Source organism: Microcaecilia unicolor, chromosome 6 (genome assembly GCF_901765095.1).
Source record: "Microcaecilia unicolor chromosome 6, aMicUni1.1, whole genome shotgun sequence".
Lineage (NCBI taxonomy): Eukaryota > Metazoa > Chordata > Amphibia > Gymnophiona > Siphonopidae > Microcaecilia > Microcaecilia unicolor.
In genome coordinates this window covers 287,868,363-287,886,508 of record NC_044036.1, presented here as the reverse complement: position 1 = coordinate 287,886,508, position 18,146 = coordinate 287,868,363, and the positions used below count along the sequence as shown (strand labels likewise).

Sequence of the window (18,146 nt, the reverse complement as noted above, 5' to 3'; positions counted from 1 at the left end):
CATACATGTGGAAAAACTGGATAGCCCCTCCTCATTCTTCTGCTGGATTGCTATATTGCTCTCAATGTTATTCAGCTGTTAGTTATTAAAAGTTGTTTGGAACTGGAGGATATGTAAAGCGAATGCTACATACCTGTAGAAGGTATTCTCCGAGGACAGCAGGCTGATTGTTCTCACTGATGGGTGACGTCCACGGCAGCCCCTCCAATCGGAAACTTCACTAGCAAAGGCCTTTGCTAGCTCTCGCGCGCCCATGCGCACCGCGCATGCACAGCCGTCTTCCCGCCCGAACCGGCTCGTGTTCGTCAGTCCCGTAAGTAGCAAGACAAAGACAAGGGAAGACACAACTCCAAAGGGGAGGCGGGCGGGTTTGTGAGAACAATCAGCCTGCTGTCCTCGGAGAATACCTTCTACAGGTATGTAGCATTCGCTTTCTCCGAGGACAAGCAGGCTGCTTGTTCTCACTGATGGGGTATACCTAGCACCCAGGCTCACTCAAAACAACAAACATGGTCAATTGGGCCTCGCAACGGCGAGGACATAACTGAGATTGACCTAAAAACTTATCCAACTAACAGAGAGTGTAGCCTGGAACAGAATAAAACATGGGCCTAGGGGGGTGGAGTTGGATTCTAAACCCCGAACAGATTGTGAAGCACTGACTGCCCAAAACGACTGTCGCGTCGGGTATCCTGCTGCAGGCAGTAATGAGATGTGAATGTGTGGACAGATGACCACGTCGCAGCTTTGCAGATCTCTTCAATAGTGGCTGACTTCAAGTGGGCCACTGACGCAGCCATGGCTCTGACATTGTGAGCCGTGACATGACCCTCAAGAGCCAGCCCAGCCTGGGCGTAAGTGAAGGAAATGCAATCTGCTAGCCAATTGGATATGGTGCGTTTCTCCACAGCCACTCCCCTCCTGTTGGGATCAAAAGAAACAAACAATTGGGCGGACTGTCTGTTGGGCTGTGTCCGCTCCAGGTAGAAGGCCAATGCTCTTTTGCAGTCCAATGTGTGCAGCTGACGTTCAGCAGGGAAGGAATGAGGACGGGGAAAAAATGTTGGCAAGACAATTGACTGGTTCAGATGGAACTCCGACACTACCTTCGGCAAGAACTTAGGGTGAGTGCGGAGGACTACTCTATTATGATGAAATTTGGTGTAAGGGGCCTGGGCTACCAGGGCCTGAAGCTCACTGACTCTACGAGCTGAAGTAACTGCCACCAAGAAAATGACCTTCCAGGTCAAGTACTTCAGATGGCAGGAGTTCAGTGGCTCAAAAGGAAGTTTCATCAGCTGGGTGAGAACGACATTGAGATCCTATGACACTGTAGGAGGTTTGATGGGGGGCTTTGACAAAAGCAAACCTCTCATGAAGCGAACAACTAAAGGCTGTCCTGAGATCGGCTTACCTTCCACACGGTAATGGTATGCACTGATTGCACTAAGGTGAACCCTTACAGAGTTGGTCTTGAGACCAGACTCAGACAAGTGCAGAAGGTAGTCAAGCAGGGTCTGTGTAGGACAAGAGCGAGGATCTAAGGCCTTGCTGTCACACCAGACGGCAAACCTCCTCCATAAAAAGAAGTAACTCCTCTTAGTGGAATCTTTTCTGGAAGCAAGCAAGACACGGGAGACACCCTCTGACAGACCCAAAGAGGCAAAGTCTATGCTCTCAACATCCAGGCCGTGAGAGCCAGAGACTGGAGGTTGGGATGCAGAAGCGCCCCTTCGTCCTGTGTGATGAGGGTCGGAAAACACTCCAATCTCCACGGTTCTTCGGAGGACAACTCCAGAAGAAGAGGGAACCAGATCTGACGTGGCCAAAAGGGCGCAATCAGAATCATGGTGCCCCGGTCTTGTTTGAGTTTCAACAAAGTCTTCCCCACCAGAGGTATGGGAGGATAAGCATACAGTAGACCTTCCCCCCAATCCAGGAGGAAGGCATCCGATGCCAGTCGACCGTGGGCCTGAAGTCTGGAACAGAATTGAGGGACCTTGTGGCTGGCTCGAGATGTGAAGAGATCTACCAAGGGGGTGCCCCACACTTGGAAGATCTGGCGCACTACTCTGGAATTGAGCGACCACTCGTGAGGTTGCATAATCCTGCTCAACCTGTTGGCCAGACTGTTGTTTACGCCTGCCAGATATGTGGCTTGGAGCCACATGCCGTAAAGGCGAGCCCAGAACCACATGCTGATGGCTTCCTGACACAGGGGGCGAGATCCGGTGCCCCCCTGCTTGTTGATGTAATACATGGCAACCTGGTTGTCTGTCTGAATTTGGATAATTTGGTGGGACAGCCGATCTCTGAAAGCCTTCAGAGCGTTCTAGACCGCTCGTAACTCCAGGAGATTGATCTGTAGATCGTGTTCCTGGAGGGACCAGCTTCCTTGGGTGTGTAGTCCATCGACATGAGCTCCCCACCCCAGGAGAGACGCATCCGTAGTCAGCACCTTTTGTGGCTGAGGAATTTGGAAGGGGCGTCCCAGAGTCAAATTGGCCCAAATCGTCCGCCAGCAAAGGGATTTGAGAAAACTCGTGGACAGGTGGATCACGTCCTCTAGACCCCCAGCAGCCTGAAACCACTGGGAAGCTAGGGTCCATTGAGCAGATCGCATGTGAAGACGAGCCATGGGAGTCACATGGACTGTGGAGGCCATGTGGCCAAGCAATCTCAACATCTGCCGAGCTGTGATCTGCTGGGACGCTCGTACCCGGGAGGCGAGGGACAGCAGATTATTGGCCCTTGTCTCCAGGAGATAGGCACAAGCCGTCCGAGAATCCAGCAGAGCTCCTATGAATTCGAGTCTCTGTACTGGGAGAAGGTGGGACTTTGGGTAATTTATCACAAACCCTAGTAGCTCCAGGAGTCGAATAGTCATCTGCATGGACTGTAGAGCTCCTGCCTCAGAAGTGTTCTTCACCAGCCAATCGTCGAGATAAGGGAACACGTGCACTCCGAGCCTGCGAAGCGCTGCTGCTACCACAGCTAGGCACTTCGTGAACACTCTGGGCACAGAGGCGAGCCCAAAGGGTAGCACACAGTACTGGAAGTGACGTGATCCCAGACGAAATCGAAGATACTGTCTGTGAGCTGGCATCGGGATGTGTGTACAAGCATCCTTTAAGTCCAGAGAGCATAGCCAATCGTTTTGCTGAATCATGGGAAGAAGGGTACCCAGGGAAAGCATCCTGAACTTTTCCTTGACCAGATATTTGTTCGGGGCCCTTAGGTCTAGGATGGGACGCATCCCCCCTGTTTTCTTTTCCACAAGGAAGTACCTGGAATAGAATCCCAGCCCTTCTTGCCCCGGTGGCACGGGCTCAACCGCATTGGCGCTGAGAAGGGCGGAGAGTTCCTCTGCAAGTACCTGCTTGTGCTGGAAGCTGAAGGACTGAGCTCCCGGTGGACAATTTGGAGGCATGGCGGCCAAATTGAGGGTGTATCCTTGCCAAACTATTTGGAGAACCCACTGGTCGGAGGTTATGAGAGGCCACCTTTGGTGAAAAACTTTCAACCTCCCCCCGACCGGCAGATCGTCCGGCACGGACCCTTTGACCTCGGCTATGCTCTGCTGGAGCCAGTCAAAAGCTCGCCCCCTGCTTTTGCTGGGGAGCTGCGGGGCCTTGCTGAGGCGCACGCTGCTGATGAGAGCGCGCGCGCTGGGGCTTAGCCTGGGCCGCAGGCTGTCGGGAGGGAGGATTGTACCTAAGCTTACCAGAAGAGTAGGGAACAGTCCTCCTTCCCCCATAAAAACGTCTACCTGAAGAGGTAGATGCTGAAGGCTGCCGGCGGGAGAATTTGTCGAAAGCGTTATCCTGCTGGTGGAGCTGTTCTACCACCTGTTCGACTTTTTCTCCAAAAATGTTGTCCGCTCGGCAAGGGGAGTCCGCAATCCGCTGCTAGTTCCTATTCTCCAGGTCGGAGGCACGCAGCCATGAGAGTCTGCGCATCACCACACCTTGAGCAGCGGCCCTGGACGCAACATCAAAGGTATCATATACCCCTCTGGCCAGGAATTTTCTGCACGCCTTCAGCTGCCTGACCACCTCCTGAAACGGCTTGGCTTGCTCAGGAGGGAGCTTGTCCACCAAGCCCGCCAACTGCCGCACATTGTTCCGCATGTGGATGCTCATGTAGAGCTGGTAGGACTGAATCTTGGCCACGAGCATAGAAGAATGGTAGGCCTTCCTCCCAAAGGAGTCTAAGGTTCTAGAGTCCTTGCCCGGGGGCGCCGAAGCATGCTCCCTAGAACTCTTAGCCTTCTTTAGGGCCAGATCCACCACACCAGAGTCGTGAGGCAACTGAGTGCACATCAGCTCTGGGTCCCCATGGATCCGGTACTGGGATTCGATCTTCTTGGGAATGTGGGGATTAGTTAGAGGCTTGGTCCAGTTCGCCAGCAATGTCTTTTTTAGGACATGATGCATGGGTACTGTGGACGCTTCCTTAGGTGGAGAAGGATAGTCCAAGAGCTCAAACATTTCAGCCCTGGGCTCATCCTCCACAACCACCGGGAAGGGGATGGCCGTAGACATCTCCCGGACAAAGGCCGCGAAAGACAGACTCTCGGGAGGAGAAAGCTGCCTTTCAGGGGAGGGAGTGGGATCAGAAGGAAGGCCATCAGACTCCTCGTCAGAGAAATATCTGATGTCCTCCTCCTCCTCCCACGAGGCCTCACCATCGGTGTCAGACACAAGTTCATGAACCTGTGTCTGAAGCCGTGCCCGACTCGACTCCGTGGAAACACGGCCACGGTGAGAGCGCTGAGAGGTAGACTCTCTCGCCAGCACCGGTGAAGCTCCCTCCACCGACATCGTCGGGAAGTCTTCCTGGGAGGCGGCCGCAGCCGGTACCGCAAGCGGTACCGATGTCGGAGACCTCACCCCGGGCAAAGGGCCAGCCGGCACCTCGCTCGACGGTACCGGTTGCGCAAGCACCCCCGGTACCAGAGGAGAAGGGCGCAACAGCTCTTCCAGAATCTCTGGAAGAACGGCCCGGAGACTCTTGTGCAGAGCGGCTGTGGAGAAAGACTGGGAAGCCGATGCAGGCGTCGAGGTCAGAGTCTGTTCTGGGCGTGGAGGCGGTTCCGGGCTGTCCAAGGTGGAGCGCATCGACACCTCCTGAACAGAGGGTGAGTGGTCCTCCCGGTGCCGATGCCTACTGGGTGCCGACTCCCTCGGCGACCCAGAGCTCTCGGTACCGAGGCGGGAAGGAGACCGGTGTCGATGCTTCTTTGATTTCTTCAAACAAAGCATGTCAGCGGAGCTTCCCGGTACCGACGAGGAGGATGTAGAATCCAACCGTCTCTTCCTCGGGGCCGAGGCCGAAGAAGGTCGGTCTCGGGGAGTCTGTACTGCAGGAGCCCTCAGGGCAGGAGGAGACCCACTCGAAGGCTCACCGCCACCAGCAGGGGAATGGACAGCCCTCACCTGCACTCCAGTCGAAGCACCACCATCCGACGACATCAGCAACAGCGGAGGTCCCGGTACCACCGACGTCGACGCCGCCTTCCGATGTCTCGGTACCAACGATGCAGAGGGTCGAAGCCTCGATGCCGTCGATGCAGTTGAAGCCGAGGTCGAAGACTTTGATGCTGTTGACGTCGATGCACTAGATATGTCCCGTGCTGTTGTCGATGAAGAGCCCGAGAACAACACGTTCCACTGGGCCAATCTCGCTACCTGAGTCCTCTTTTGTAAAAGAGCACAAAGACTGCAGGCCTGCGGGCGGTGCCCAGCCCCCAGACACTGAAGACACAAAGCGTGCCTATCAGTGAGCGAGATTACCCAGGTGCACTGGGTGCACTTTTTGAAGCCGCTGGGAGACTTCGATGACATGGGCGGAAAAATCACGCCGGCGAAATCAAAATTTGCAATGATGACGAAAGGCACCAAAAATAAGGGAGAGAAAACCCGTACCGAGGCCAAAAAAAAGGCCGATCCCGAAAGCGAAAGGAAACTTACGCTGGGGGAAAAACTGGACACACGGGAAGGGACAAGACCAAAAGGTCTCACTTTTTTTTTTTTTTTTTTTTAGCGAAATCGCGAAGACGCGCAAGGGTCAACTTGAGGGGCACGAAACGGCGGCAAAACACGACCGTCCCGAGCGCGGACAAAAGAAGACTGACGAACACGAGCCGGTTCGGGCGGGAAGACGGCTGCGCATGGGCGCGTGAGAACTTGCAAAGGCCTTTGCTAGTGAAGTTTCCGATTGGAGGGGCTGCCGTGGACGTCACCCATCAGTGAGAACAAGCAGCCTGCTTGTCCTCGGAGAATCCAATGCATTTGTGCCCTAAGTTTATTTGATGTATTTTATGTCTTTTTAAATACAAGTTATTGACAAACTGACTACAAATTAGTGGACTGCTACGGTCGGGGTATCTCAAAAGATGAATGATCCAGGTAATGCACCAATAGGTGGATAAGAGTATACTGTAAAGGGGAGGGGAGAGGAAGTCCCAGACACTGCACTACAATGACATCTAATAACCAAGCACAAGACACACAATTGCAAAGTTCTTATACTGAAGGAGCTCTGGTATGTGACTATCATTCAAGGGCTATTACTGCAATAACTAGGCTAAGTAAAGACAGAGGTAAAATAAACCAAAGTTGCAGAAGAAGGCTCCTGGTGGTGTAGCCCAGAAGAGGCTCATCCAAATTTGCCAGACCAATAAATAGCTGCTTGCTTCCAAAGTGCAGGGGAGATGCTTAAAGAATTTAAAGTTCTTTTGTGTTCTTATAGATGGTGCTGTCCGACAAATGACTTTCTTTAAGGACAACAGGCCACTTATTGCCTAATTATTCCATGCTTGTACACTATCTCTTAACTGCAATTTGATCTGATTATTAGAAGCATACCTTGAGCAAATGCATCTATGCACGGCTGGTCTACATTAATCATCTTGAAGATTTTGCTGTAAGTATTGAGGATCTCGGGAAGGTTTCGATGATAGTCCAGCAGCCTCTTCCCTGCCTCTTCCTCTGTTGCTCCTTCGGGAACCACAAGCCGCTGCTGAACCTCAGGATCAGTTGGCCAGTGAAAGGCTGTGTGGTATCTCTCTAAATTTCAAAGAAATTAAAAAATGAGAGCTCTGTAACTAGCTTTCATCCAGTGTGATACTGTACTATTCCCGGCAATATGTTCATGTTATTACCTAGCATTTGTCTTTATCAAAAAAAGTCAATTTAGCTGGCCCCAGGATATTTGTACATTTCATCTCACAGAAGAGAAGTAGAACCCCTTTTGGTCCTATACATAGGCCTACCTCCATTGGTGGGGTCGATTCTTTTTCCTGGATTCCTCTCCAGTAGAACACTGTCTGGGGCATCCAGTATCACTAATCAAAATAGATACAGATATTTAGAGATATGGCTTATTACCATGACTGTATGGGCTCCTTTTACAAAGCGGACCTACCGATTAGCATGCACTGAACGGGAAGAAGTCCATGGGAATTGAATAGGCTTCTTCACATTCAGTGCACCGCTAATCGATAGTGTCACTTTGTAAAAGGAGCCCTATATGTGGATAATAATTTTGCCAAAAATAAGAACCTCTCTCTTACAATAGCAAAGTACTATTAAAACACGATAGTCCAATAGAGTACAAAAAGTAAGAAAGGGAAAAAGCCTTTAGAGACACTTTTGAATCCTCAATTAAGTCAAAAGCTAAGTGTTTGCTTTTTTTCTTTTGTTTGCCACAATTTTGGGTGGATGCATTAAAATTAAACGTTCCTTGGATTTTTAACAAAATTTTGTATGAAAGGGTTTTTAATGCCGATAAAGAAAGTTTGACCCAGTTTAAGTCCTTTTTACCCTGTTAACGTTTGTTGGGTGGAGGCATGGGTGCTGCCTGGTACGAAGGTGGCAGACTTCACGCATCATCTAGATAGGATTTTAGATAGTGCTGGGGAGGAGCCGGCTCTCTGGTATATGTGGTTACCAATGACATAGGAAAATGTGGGATGGAGGTTCTGGAAGCCAAATTTAGGCCCTCATGATCAAAAGCAAACTCCGGCGCTAGAGGCTGTTGCCATACTAGCACCGGAGTTTGCTGCCGACCCATGATCAGAGCCCTCGAGAGCGTGAAACAACGCGGTCGAGGGCCCTTAGCGCAAGTAGCATGCAAATGCATGCTAAACAGGGCTCTTAGCGCAAGTAGCTTGCAAATGCATGCTAATCAGCGCTTAATGCATTCATCCCCAATCATCAGCGTCCAGCGCACCAAAGATTGGGTTGCTGGTCGCAGCAAACTCTATGCCAGCTCTGAGCTGGCGTTAGGGTTTGCGCCAATCATTGGGGAGGAATGGTGAGCCCTGTCCAGCATGCAGTTGAATGCTGGCAGGCCCCCGTTCCCCCCCAAAGCAAACGCGAACAGGGGGCTGGCGGTCCGGTGGACCTCCGGTCCCCCCCCCCCGACGATCCCACCCCACCCCCATGTTCAGGGAGGGCTGGAGATCCGGTGGGTCTCCAGCCCCCTAAACCCCCAGAAAATATCAAGTGGCCGCCGCCGGCCAAACCCTCTCCCCACCCTCCCACCCAGCTAGCGACGGGGGGCTGGAGGTCCACCCCAACTCCCCCTCCGCGTTGTTGTACCAATCCCTGGTGGTCCAGCGTGAGTAGGAGTAGTGACAACTCCCCTCCCGGCCCTCCTACCCTCTCCCACCCTCCCACCCAGCAAGCGAAGCCACCCCTACTCCCCCCCCCCCCAGCGTTCTCATACGAATCCCTGGTGGTCCAGTGTGAGTCGAAGTAGTGACAACCCCCCTCTCAGCCCCCCCCCCACCTTTAGTTGGAGGAGGGATGCAGCCTGCCTCCCTCCTCTTCCAGTGGACGACACTGCAAAATGGCGGCGCCCAGCCCCGGCCGCTGCATCCTGGGATACGCTGGGTGGGGCTACAAACCATGTAAGGGAATCACTCCCTTACATGGTCTATAGTCCCGCCCAGTGCATCCAGGGCCGTGCTAACACGGTAAGCGAGGTAAGCATGGCAGGGGGGCGCTTCCCTCTGGGGGGCGCCGCCGCACCATGCTCACCTCGCTCGCCCTCCCGCAACATCCCTTTTCTTCTTTTTTCTTTTTAAATTTACCTCCGTGGTGGCGGTTCCGGCAGCGCAGCGTCATGGAAGGAGGCAGCGCTCCCGACGTCTCTAGCCTTCCCTTCGCTGTGTTTTGCCTTCTTCTGACGTCAAGGAAATGACATCAGAAGAAGGCGGAACACAGCGAAGGGAAGGCTAGACGTCGGGAGCGCCGCCTCCTTCCCTGACACTGCGCTTCCGGAACCGCCACGGAGGTAAATTTAAAAAGAAAAAAAAAGAAAAGGGATATTGGGGGAAGAGAAGAGAGCGGGCAGTGGAGGAGTGGCCTAGTGGTTAGGGTGGTGGACTCTGGTCCTGGGGAACTGAGTTCGATTCCCACTTCAGGCACGGGCAGCTCCTTGTGACTCTGGGCAAGCCACTTAACCCTCCATTGCCCCAGGTACAAATAAGTACCTGTATACAATATGTAAGCCGCATTGAGCCTGCCATGAGTGGGAAAGCGCGGGGTACAAATGTAACAAAAAATAAATGGGAGCGGGAGGGCAGGGGAGAGACGAGAGCATGGATGCGAAGTGGGGGGGGGGGAGAAGAGGGCGGGCCAGGCTGGGACATGGGAGCGAGAGGAGAGAGAGGAGCATGGATGCGAGGGGGGGTCATGGAAGGGAGAGAGGGGAATTGCTGGACAGGGATTAATGGAGGGGGCAGGGGACAGAGGAGCATGGATGGGCATGAATTGGGAGGGCAGGGCTCAGGGAGAGAGGGGAATTGCTGGAAAGGGATGAATGGAGGGGGCAGGGGACAGAGGAGCATGGATGGGCATGGATTGGGCGGGCAGGGCTCAGGGAGAGAAGGGAATTGCTGGATAGGGATGAATGGAGGGGGCAGGGGACAGAGGAGCATGGATGGGCATGGATTGGGAGGGCAGGGCTCAGGGAGAGAGGGGAATTGCTGGAAAAGGATGAATGGAGGGGGCAGGGGACAGAGGAGCATGGATGGGCATGGATAGGAGGGCAGGGCTCAGGGAGAGAGGAGAAATTGCTGGACATAGAGGGGAGGGAAGAGAGATGAAGGAGATGAAATGAGGGAAAAGGAAGAGAGGAGAAAAACTGCACATGGATGAAGAAAATAGGCAGAAGCTGAGGACCAGAAATGAAGAAGAAAGGAGGAAAGGAAAGAAATAAATGGAAAGGAAGCCCTGGAAATGGAGTTAAGAGGACAGATAGCAGCAGAATTAGATACTGGGCCAGCATGATCAGAAAAAGAAAGTCACCAGACAACAAAGGTAGAAAAAAATCATTTTATTTTCATTTTAGTGTTTGGAATATGTCCACTTTGAGAATTTACATCTGCTATCTTATTTTGCAATGTATAGCAATTTGTTTCTAAGAATATTGCTGACAATTCCTGTCAGTGGCAAGTGGTGAGCGATCATTTTCACGGGGGGGGGGGGGGGGGGGGGGGAGGGCCGCCGCCGTCGCCGCCAACTGATAGTCTGCGGGGGGGGCGCCAACTGATAGTCTGCAGGGGTGCGCCAGAGACCCTAGGCACGGCCCTGAGTGCATCCCAGGATGCAATGGGCAGGGCTGGGCGCCGCCATTTTGCGGTGTCATCCATTGGAAGAGGAGGGAGGCAGGCTGTGTCCCTCCTCCAACTAAAGGTAGGGGGGACCGGGAGGGGGGGTTGTCACTACTTCGACTCACGCTGGACCACCAGGGATTGGTATGACAACGCTGGGGGGGGGGGAGTTGGGGTGGCCTCGCTCGCTGGGTGTGAGGGTGGGAGAGGGTAGGGGGGCCAGGAGGGGGGTTGTCACTACTCCTACTCACGCTGGACCACCAGGGATTGGTACAACAACACGGGGAGGGGAGTTGGGGTGGACCTCCAGCCCCCCCCCCCCGTCGCTCGCTGGGTGGGAGGGTGGGGAGAGGGTTTGGCCGCTGTTTGGAACAGCGCGGGGCTTTAGATCATGAGGGCCTCAGGCTCTTAGGTAGAAAGCTCAAATCCAGAATCTCTAGGGTAGCATTTTCAGAAGTGCTTCCCGTTCCATACACAGGGTCCAAGAGACAGGCAGAGCTCCGGAGTCTCAATGCGTGGATGAGGCAATGGTGCAGGGAGGAGGGTTTTAGATTTGTAAGGAACTGGGCAACATTCTGGGAAAGGGGAAGCCTATTCCGGAATGACGGGCTCCACCTTAACCAGGGTGGGACCAGGCTGTTGGCATCGGATTTTAAAAAGGAGATAGAGTAGCTTTTAAACTAGAAACTAAGGTAAGGCTGACAGTCATTCAAAAGTCAATGTTTCGAAACAAGGTACCTTTCAAAAATATCAACAAAACAGGGAAGATAGGGTATCCCGACAGTGAAGTTGCAACAGAGACCATAGTAGATCAGATTTCTTTAAATGAAAAGCAGACAAAATATTGCAAATTACCACTGTCAACTGCTGAGCAAGATGTAAATAGGAACAACAAACATAGTTTGAAATGTCTATAATGTGAATGCCAGAAGCCTAAGAAATAAGATAGGAGAGTTAGAATATATTGCGCTAAATGAAATATTAGATATAATAGGCATCTCTGAGACCTGGTGGAAGGAGGATAACCAGTGTGACACTGTCATACCAGGTTACAAATTATATCGTAGTGATAGGGTGGTTCTAATTGGTGGAGGAGTAGCATTGTATGTTAAGGTGGGTCTTAAATCAAATAGATTGAAAATTCTGCAGGATGGAAAACACATCCTGGAATCCCTGTGGATTGAAATTCCATGTGTAAAGGAGAAAAGAATAGTGATAGGAGTGTACTACCGTCCACCTGGCCAGGATGAACAGACAGATGTAGAATGTTATCAGAAATTAGGGAGGTGAACAAACTGGGAAACACAGTAATAATGGGTGATTTCAATTACACCAATATTGACAGGGTAAATGTAACACCAGGACATGCTAGGGAGGTAAAATTTCTTGACAAAATCAAGGACTGCTTTATAGAGCAGCAGGTACAGGAGCCAACAAGAGGAGGAAAAATTCTAGACCAAGTCCTTAGTGGAGTGCATGATCAGGTGCAGGTGCTTGAGTCACTTGATAACAGTGATCATAATATGATGAGATTTCATATAAGTTCTGGAGTAAGTACACACAGGAAATCCAATAAGTTAACACTTAACTTTCAAAAAGGAAACTGTGATAAAATGAGAACGGTGAAAACCCCCCAAAAAACTTAGAGGAGCAGCTGCGAAAGTCAAAGATTTACATCAGGCGTGGATGCTGTTCAAAAATACCATCCTGGAAGCCCAGGCCAGTTATATTCCATGTATTAAAAAAATGAGGAAGGAAGGCCAAGCAACAGGCTGCATGGTCAAAAAGTGAGGTGAAGGAAGCTATTAGAGCTAAAAGAAAATCCTTCAGAAAATGAAAGAAGGAGCCAACTTAAAATAATAAGAAATAGCATAAGGAATGACAAGTCAAATGCAAAGCGCTAAGGGTAGCAAAGAAGAACTCTGAAAAAAAGATTTTGTTGGAGGCAAAAACACATAGTAAAAACTTTGTTAGGTATATTAAAAACAAAAAGCCAGCCAAAAAATCAGTTGACCACAAGATGACTGAGGGTGTCACAAAACGCCTAGCCACCTGCCTGGAGTTACCCCTTGACCACTTATAGGGTTATCCCCAGCACAGCTCAGGTCCACCTGTGACTGCTGCTTATGCTGTACACTAGCACTCTCCTCCCACCAACCGGATCCCAACTGCCTCTGGGCGAGTTTCCTGCTCTCAAATTATCCCCAGTGATTTCTAGATTACCGGGGCCACACTCCCAGTGGTCCCACAGTTCCCAGAAAGCATTCACAGACCCAGCACACAAACTACCAGAATTCTTTATCAGTCCAGACAGCAGAGTCAACAAACTGAAAATGTTTATTGTCAGAATTTGAACAGTGGACAAAAAAATGTGCAATCAGCAGACAATACCAGTTAACTTAAATATGGATCAATTATAAAACTATCTAAACATTTGTTTACTTTCTAAAAAGTACCTGGGAAGATCAGGACATATAACTGTTCACTGAGCCTCAGGAAAGAGTTCTGTCTCTCTTTTCTGCCTGGCTAAGACTGGAGGCAAAACCAGTACACTCTAAAGGAAATGAGCTCCTGGGTCAATCAGAGCTCAGAACAACAAAATTCAAAAGAATACTACTTCTTACTTCCTATCTGTGTGCTAAAACTAAAGAACATTCATTTCTCTGCAATAGCTTTACAGCAAAGAAACACCACCTGCTGGCCAAATAGAAGAAATACACTTCAGGACATAATTAAGGCAGGAAAATATCCAATACATTTTACAGGCATAAAACACACTATTTCTTCACAGAGGGTAAAAGGGACACTCGGGGAAGACAAAGCCATAGTGGAGAGATTAAATGGATTATTCTCTTCAGTCTTCACCGAGGAAGATTTGGGAGAGATACCAGTGCCAGAAATGGTATTCAAAGTTGGGCTTGGCATGGCGCCACTATTTTCAAGGTGGCGTGGGAAGAAGAAGGAGTATACTACTCCATCCTCCACCACTCAGGTACGGGGGGGGGGGGGGAAGTGGGCTGCTAGAACACCAGGTTGGGAGGCTTGTGATCGCGGCCCACTGGGCCACCGGGGCTTTTTATTTTTTTATTGAGGTGCGAGGGGGGGTTGTGGGGCTGGAGATCCACCAGATCTCTAGCCCCCCATGAACTTGTATCAGGGGGACCAGAGGTCCATCGGACCTCCAGCCCCCATGTCAAGGTTTCTGTGGGGGAGGGCTCAGGGGCTCCTGCGGGGACATTTCCATCGGGGGGATGGGGACTCTGCTAGCATGCAAATGCATGCTGGACAGGGCTCACCATTCTTCCCCAATGTTCTGCAAACCCTAATGCTGCACGTGGTGTAGAGATTGTCACATGCAGCACGCCAGTGTTTGGCGCACTGCCTGCTGATCATTAAGAAGGAATAAAAAATTTGCATGCTACTTGCGGTCAGAGCCCATGAGTGCATTGTTTCATGTGCTGGGGGCTCTGATCATGGGGCGGTAGCAAACGCGGGCGCTAATAGCTTCTAGCGTCCATGTTTGCTTTTGATTATCAGCCTGTCAGGGACTTGTAGTGCAGCTGTCTTTTGAAGAAGGTCATGCTAGAATCTTAGACGTTTTTGAGACATGAGCCAAAGAACCTAGGTGTGTCATCCAGGTGACACAGTGAAAAGGTACAATGCAGCAAAGTCACCAAGCCAGAATGGTTCTTAAATATTTGTGTTCTCCTATACTACATGGTTTTATCATTAACAGACTTACCAACATGCTCTGGAATGATGCCCGTCATCTGCAGCATTAAGGCCTGATGTCGTGTTTTAGGATAGGCCTCAATAACCCAGCCCTTTAATAAAGAAAAATCAGAACTGCAATCAGTTTGCTAAAGTAAAACTAGTTTAGGCTATAACATTTTAAATGTTTTATTTAATTCACATGAAACCCTTGGCTTTTTTTTTTAATTAGACACAATGTAATTTTGTCTTGCACAGCCAACTAGTTTCATTGCTTAGGAGAAAACACTAGGGTAGATATTCAGCTGGGTTTTGCAGATCATCACCAGCTTTATCCCCGGATATTCAATGCCGGGCCATGTTCAGGCACCGGCACTGAATATCCTCCATTATGTGGCCAGACAAGCAATTTAAGCAGCCAGGATCCATTTCTGGCCATTTATATCACTTTGAATGTTGACCCCCTATATATATTTTGTATAACCTTCTTTAACTTAATAGGTAACACAGTTTATCTGTTACAGACAGACAAGACAGATGACGAAAACATATAGTGTCAATTTGGTGACTAAGACAGACAAGCTTCAGCCCTCCTTAAAGCAGCTGATCCTTATATCTGCATAGAACAATTGTTAAAAGTAACAATAATTCAAGACTGAAACACAGAAATTAAGCAGTCACTGCCACAAATGGAAAATATAGACATGAGTACTTAGGGAAAGCAGATTACGCAAGCAAAGAGACTCATAGTGCTCCCAGCATTGATGATACACAACTACAAGAGAAAGAGAACCTGGTGCTCCCTAAAGATTTTCTTACATTCAGAGAGAATTGTGCAAAACGACACCCACACTTACAGGTCACAAACTAGTGTAAGACAAGCTAGTAGAAAATATTATGAATATAACTCCTTCAACATCTTTTTCAGGTAAACCTGAATTGTTTTTATTCTTATCATACAAGCCCTTGCCTTTCTTTAATCTTCTAAGGTACAAAAAAAAAAAACATGGATAGTAGAAGTGGCAGATAGCTGTTCTTTGTCTTTCTGTTTTTCTTTTTGTGGTTTTAAACACTACATCAGGGGGTTGAGGCCAATATCATACTTGCATAAACTATAAATGAAATATAGTTGGAAGGGGGTTCTGGGGAGGTTTCAGAATCTCTAAAGTGAAAGAATCAACAAATCAAGGAAAATCTGAAGCAACTGATTGCAAAGCAAAATGAAGAATAAGAACACTGGTATAATAATGGATGAAATAAGAAAACAAATTAGCTATAGTAATAACCAGCTCCTAGCTTGATGGAAGGAATTGCTTGAACTTGGGAGCAGCTGTGAAAATCTCAAACTAAGTGCCACCCAGAGATTTTGCTTTTCTTGCTGAGTAAAGCTGACTACAAGCCCCAGAATGCTTTACAAAATAAGTAACAAAGCAGGAATAATGAAAAGTTTTCCCACTGCTCATAGATGCTTGGGATTAATCTAGAGTTTATCATCTGTTTACTACTACTACTACTATTTAGCATTTCTATAGCGCTACAAGGCGTACGCAGCGCTGCACAAACATAGAAGAAAGACAGTCCCTTCTCAAAGAGCTTACAATCTAATAGACAAAAAATAAAGTAAGCAAATCAAATCAATTAATGTGTACAGGAAGGAGGAGAGGAGGGTAGGTCGAGGCGAGTGGTTACAAGTGGTTATGAGTCAAAAGCAATGTTAAAGAGGTGGGCTTTCAGTCTAGATTTAAAGGTGGCCAAGGATGGGGCAAGATGTAGGGGCTCAGGAAGTTTATTCCAGGTGCAGCGAGACAGAAGTCGCAAAGTCTGGAGTTGGCAGTAGTGGAGAAGGGAGATAAGAAGGATTTATCCATGGAGCAGAGTGCATGGGAAGGGGTGAAGGGAAGGACGAGTGTGGAGAGATACTGGGGAGCAGCAGAGTGAGTACATTTATAGGTTAGTAGAAGAAGTTTGAACAGGATGCGGAAACGGATAGGGAGCCAGTGTTTCTTCCTAGCACAGTGGTTATCACTTTATTCTAGCCACAAAACTCACATGCTTCCTAAACCTGTCCTGAGGACCCCACAGCCAGGTAGAATCTCAGGAAAGATACAATGAAATGCATGAGATAAAGTTTCATATATTGATCCTCCAGTATATGGTAATTTACCTCATGCATACTTGCTCTGGATATCATGAAAGTCCAACTGGCAGTGGAGTCCCCAGGACAGGTTTGGGAAGTCCTGCACCATGGACTCCATTCAAACCAGTCATGGGGACAACGTGCACCTATATGCTGGTGATTTATTCACAAGAAATGGTTAATTTAAATTGCTCAGTTTAGCAATTTCTAGGGACCAAATAAGCGCTTAATGAACAGGTTTAGATCTCCTGAGGTCTCAGAATTCTGGAGTTTTCACCAACAGAAACCATGGAGGCAGTCAGTCCTCTAATTAGAATACATTATCCAAAGAGCTGGCACTTCACCGAAGAGTCTATTTTGCCACGTGCTACAAGCTTTGTTCAGAAGAGATTAATTGATATTCGGATGCTTTCTCTCTTTCCATATCCCCAGTGGCTCAAATCTTTTTCATCACACATCAAAAGGGCCGTCTGCTCAGGACACCCTTGCTTAGGGCCCAGAGCGGATGGTCTGAACAGCTGCACAGATCATGCTGTCACAGGAGGGACAAGTTCCAAGCAGATGTCAGAGATAAAGAAACAGAGTCAAAAGGTAGTATGGTTTGGGAGCTATGTAAGAGCGACTTACAAATGTGCATATCAGGAATCTTACTAACTTTGGTCTTTTCAGCTCTGATGATAATTATCCAGTTGTAATTAGCCACCTTACATGGAAATGATTTGTTTTACTCTGCCTCATGTTCACAAGCAGTCCTTTAAATAGAACACTTCTATCCTTCAAAGCCATTCCTTTAGTCAAAAGGATTTCAATGGAATGGGAAATCAAAATGCAGCCCTCATTTCCTCCTATAATCTGACAGATTGGAACAATTCTGTATCAGAAAATACAACAAAGAAGAAAATTAGACCAGATTACTTCAGACATCTATAGTTATATTTTACAAGGAGGTGTATTGTATCAATATCAACAAGGAAAAAGGGGTGAACAGAATGAGAAGCATGCAGCTGGCCCTAGACTATTAGAAATCACATAGAATATCTACTGAATATATTCTACAACACAAGATGAACAACATCTATCTACATTCTAACCCAAGATTGTGAAACTTAGACCACATTTTGAAAAACTGGAAGGAGCTGGGTTAATGTAGTGGTAAGGAGAGGGTCAATGTCCAAAAGAGTGGCTTAGCGCTGGGCCCACTACTGCAAGGCATTGGTCACCACCTTACAGTACTTTGGGGCCAATGATCAGAAACAAATGCAGGCACTAGAGGCTGTTAGCGCCATACTAGAGCCTGCATTTGCTACCCCCCATGATCAGAGCCCCCCGAGCATGTGAAGAGTGGAGGAGTGGCCTAGTGGTTAGGGTGGTGGACTTTGGTCCTGAGGAACTGAGTTCGATTCCCGGCACAGGCAGCTCCTTGTGACTCTGGACAAATCACTTAACCCTCCATTGCCCGCCGCATTGAGCCTGCCATGAGTGGGAAAGTGCGGGGTACAAATGTAATAAAAATAAATAAAAAAATAAATAAACAACGTGCTCGCGGGCTCTGAACGCAACTAGCATGCAAAACAGGGCTCTTAGTGCAAGTAGCAAGCAAATGCATGCTAAACTTATTCATCCCCAATGATCAGTGGCCAGCGCGCCAAAGACTGGCCCGCTGGCCACGGCAAA

At 49.0% G+C, this 18,146-nt stretch overlaps 1 protein-coding gene across 2 annotated transcripts in view; it reads right to left on the bottom strand.

Moving 5' to 3' along the window:
• AK8 (adenylate kinase 8) overlaps nucleotides 1-18,146 on the bottom strand; it is a 227,638-nt gene that overhangs the window by 147,530 nt on the left and 61,962 nt on the right. For both annotated transcript variants that reach the window (XM_030206335.1, XM_030206336.1), the window contains exons 6-8: nucleotides 14,367-14,448; nucleotides 7,277-7,348; nucleotides 6,870-7,070 (exon numbers count right to left, since the gene is read on the bottom strand). In XM_030206335.1, coding sequence (XP_030062195.1) covers nucleotides 6,870-7,070; nucleotides 7,277-7,348; nucleotides 14,367-14,448 — 355 coding nt within the window. The remainder of the gene's footprint in view (nucleotides 1-6,869; nucleotides 7,071-7,276; nucleotides 7,349-14,366; nucleotides 14,449-18,146) is intronic.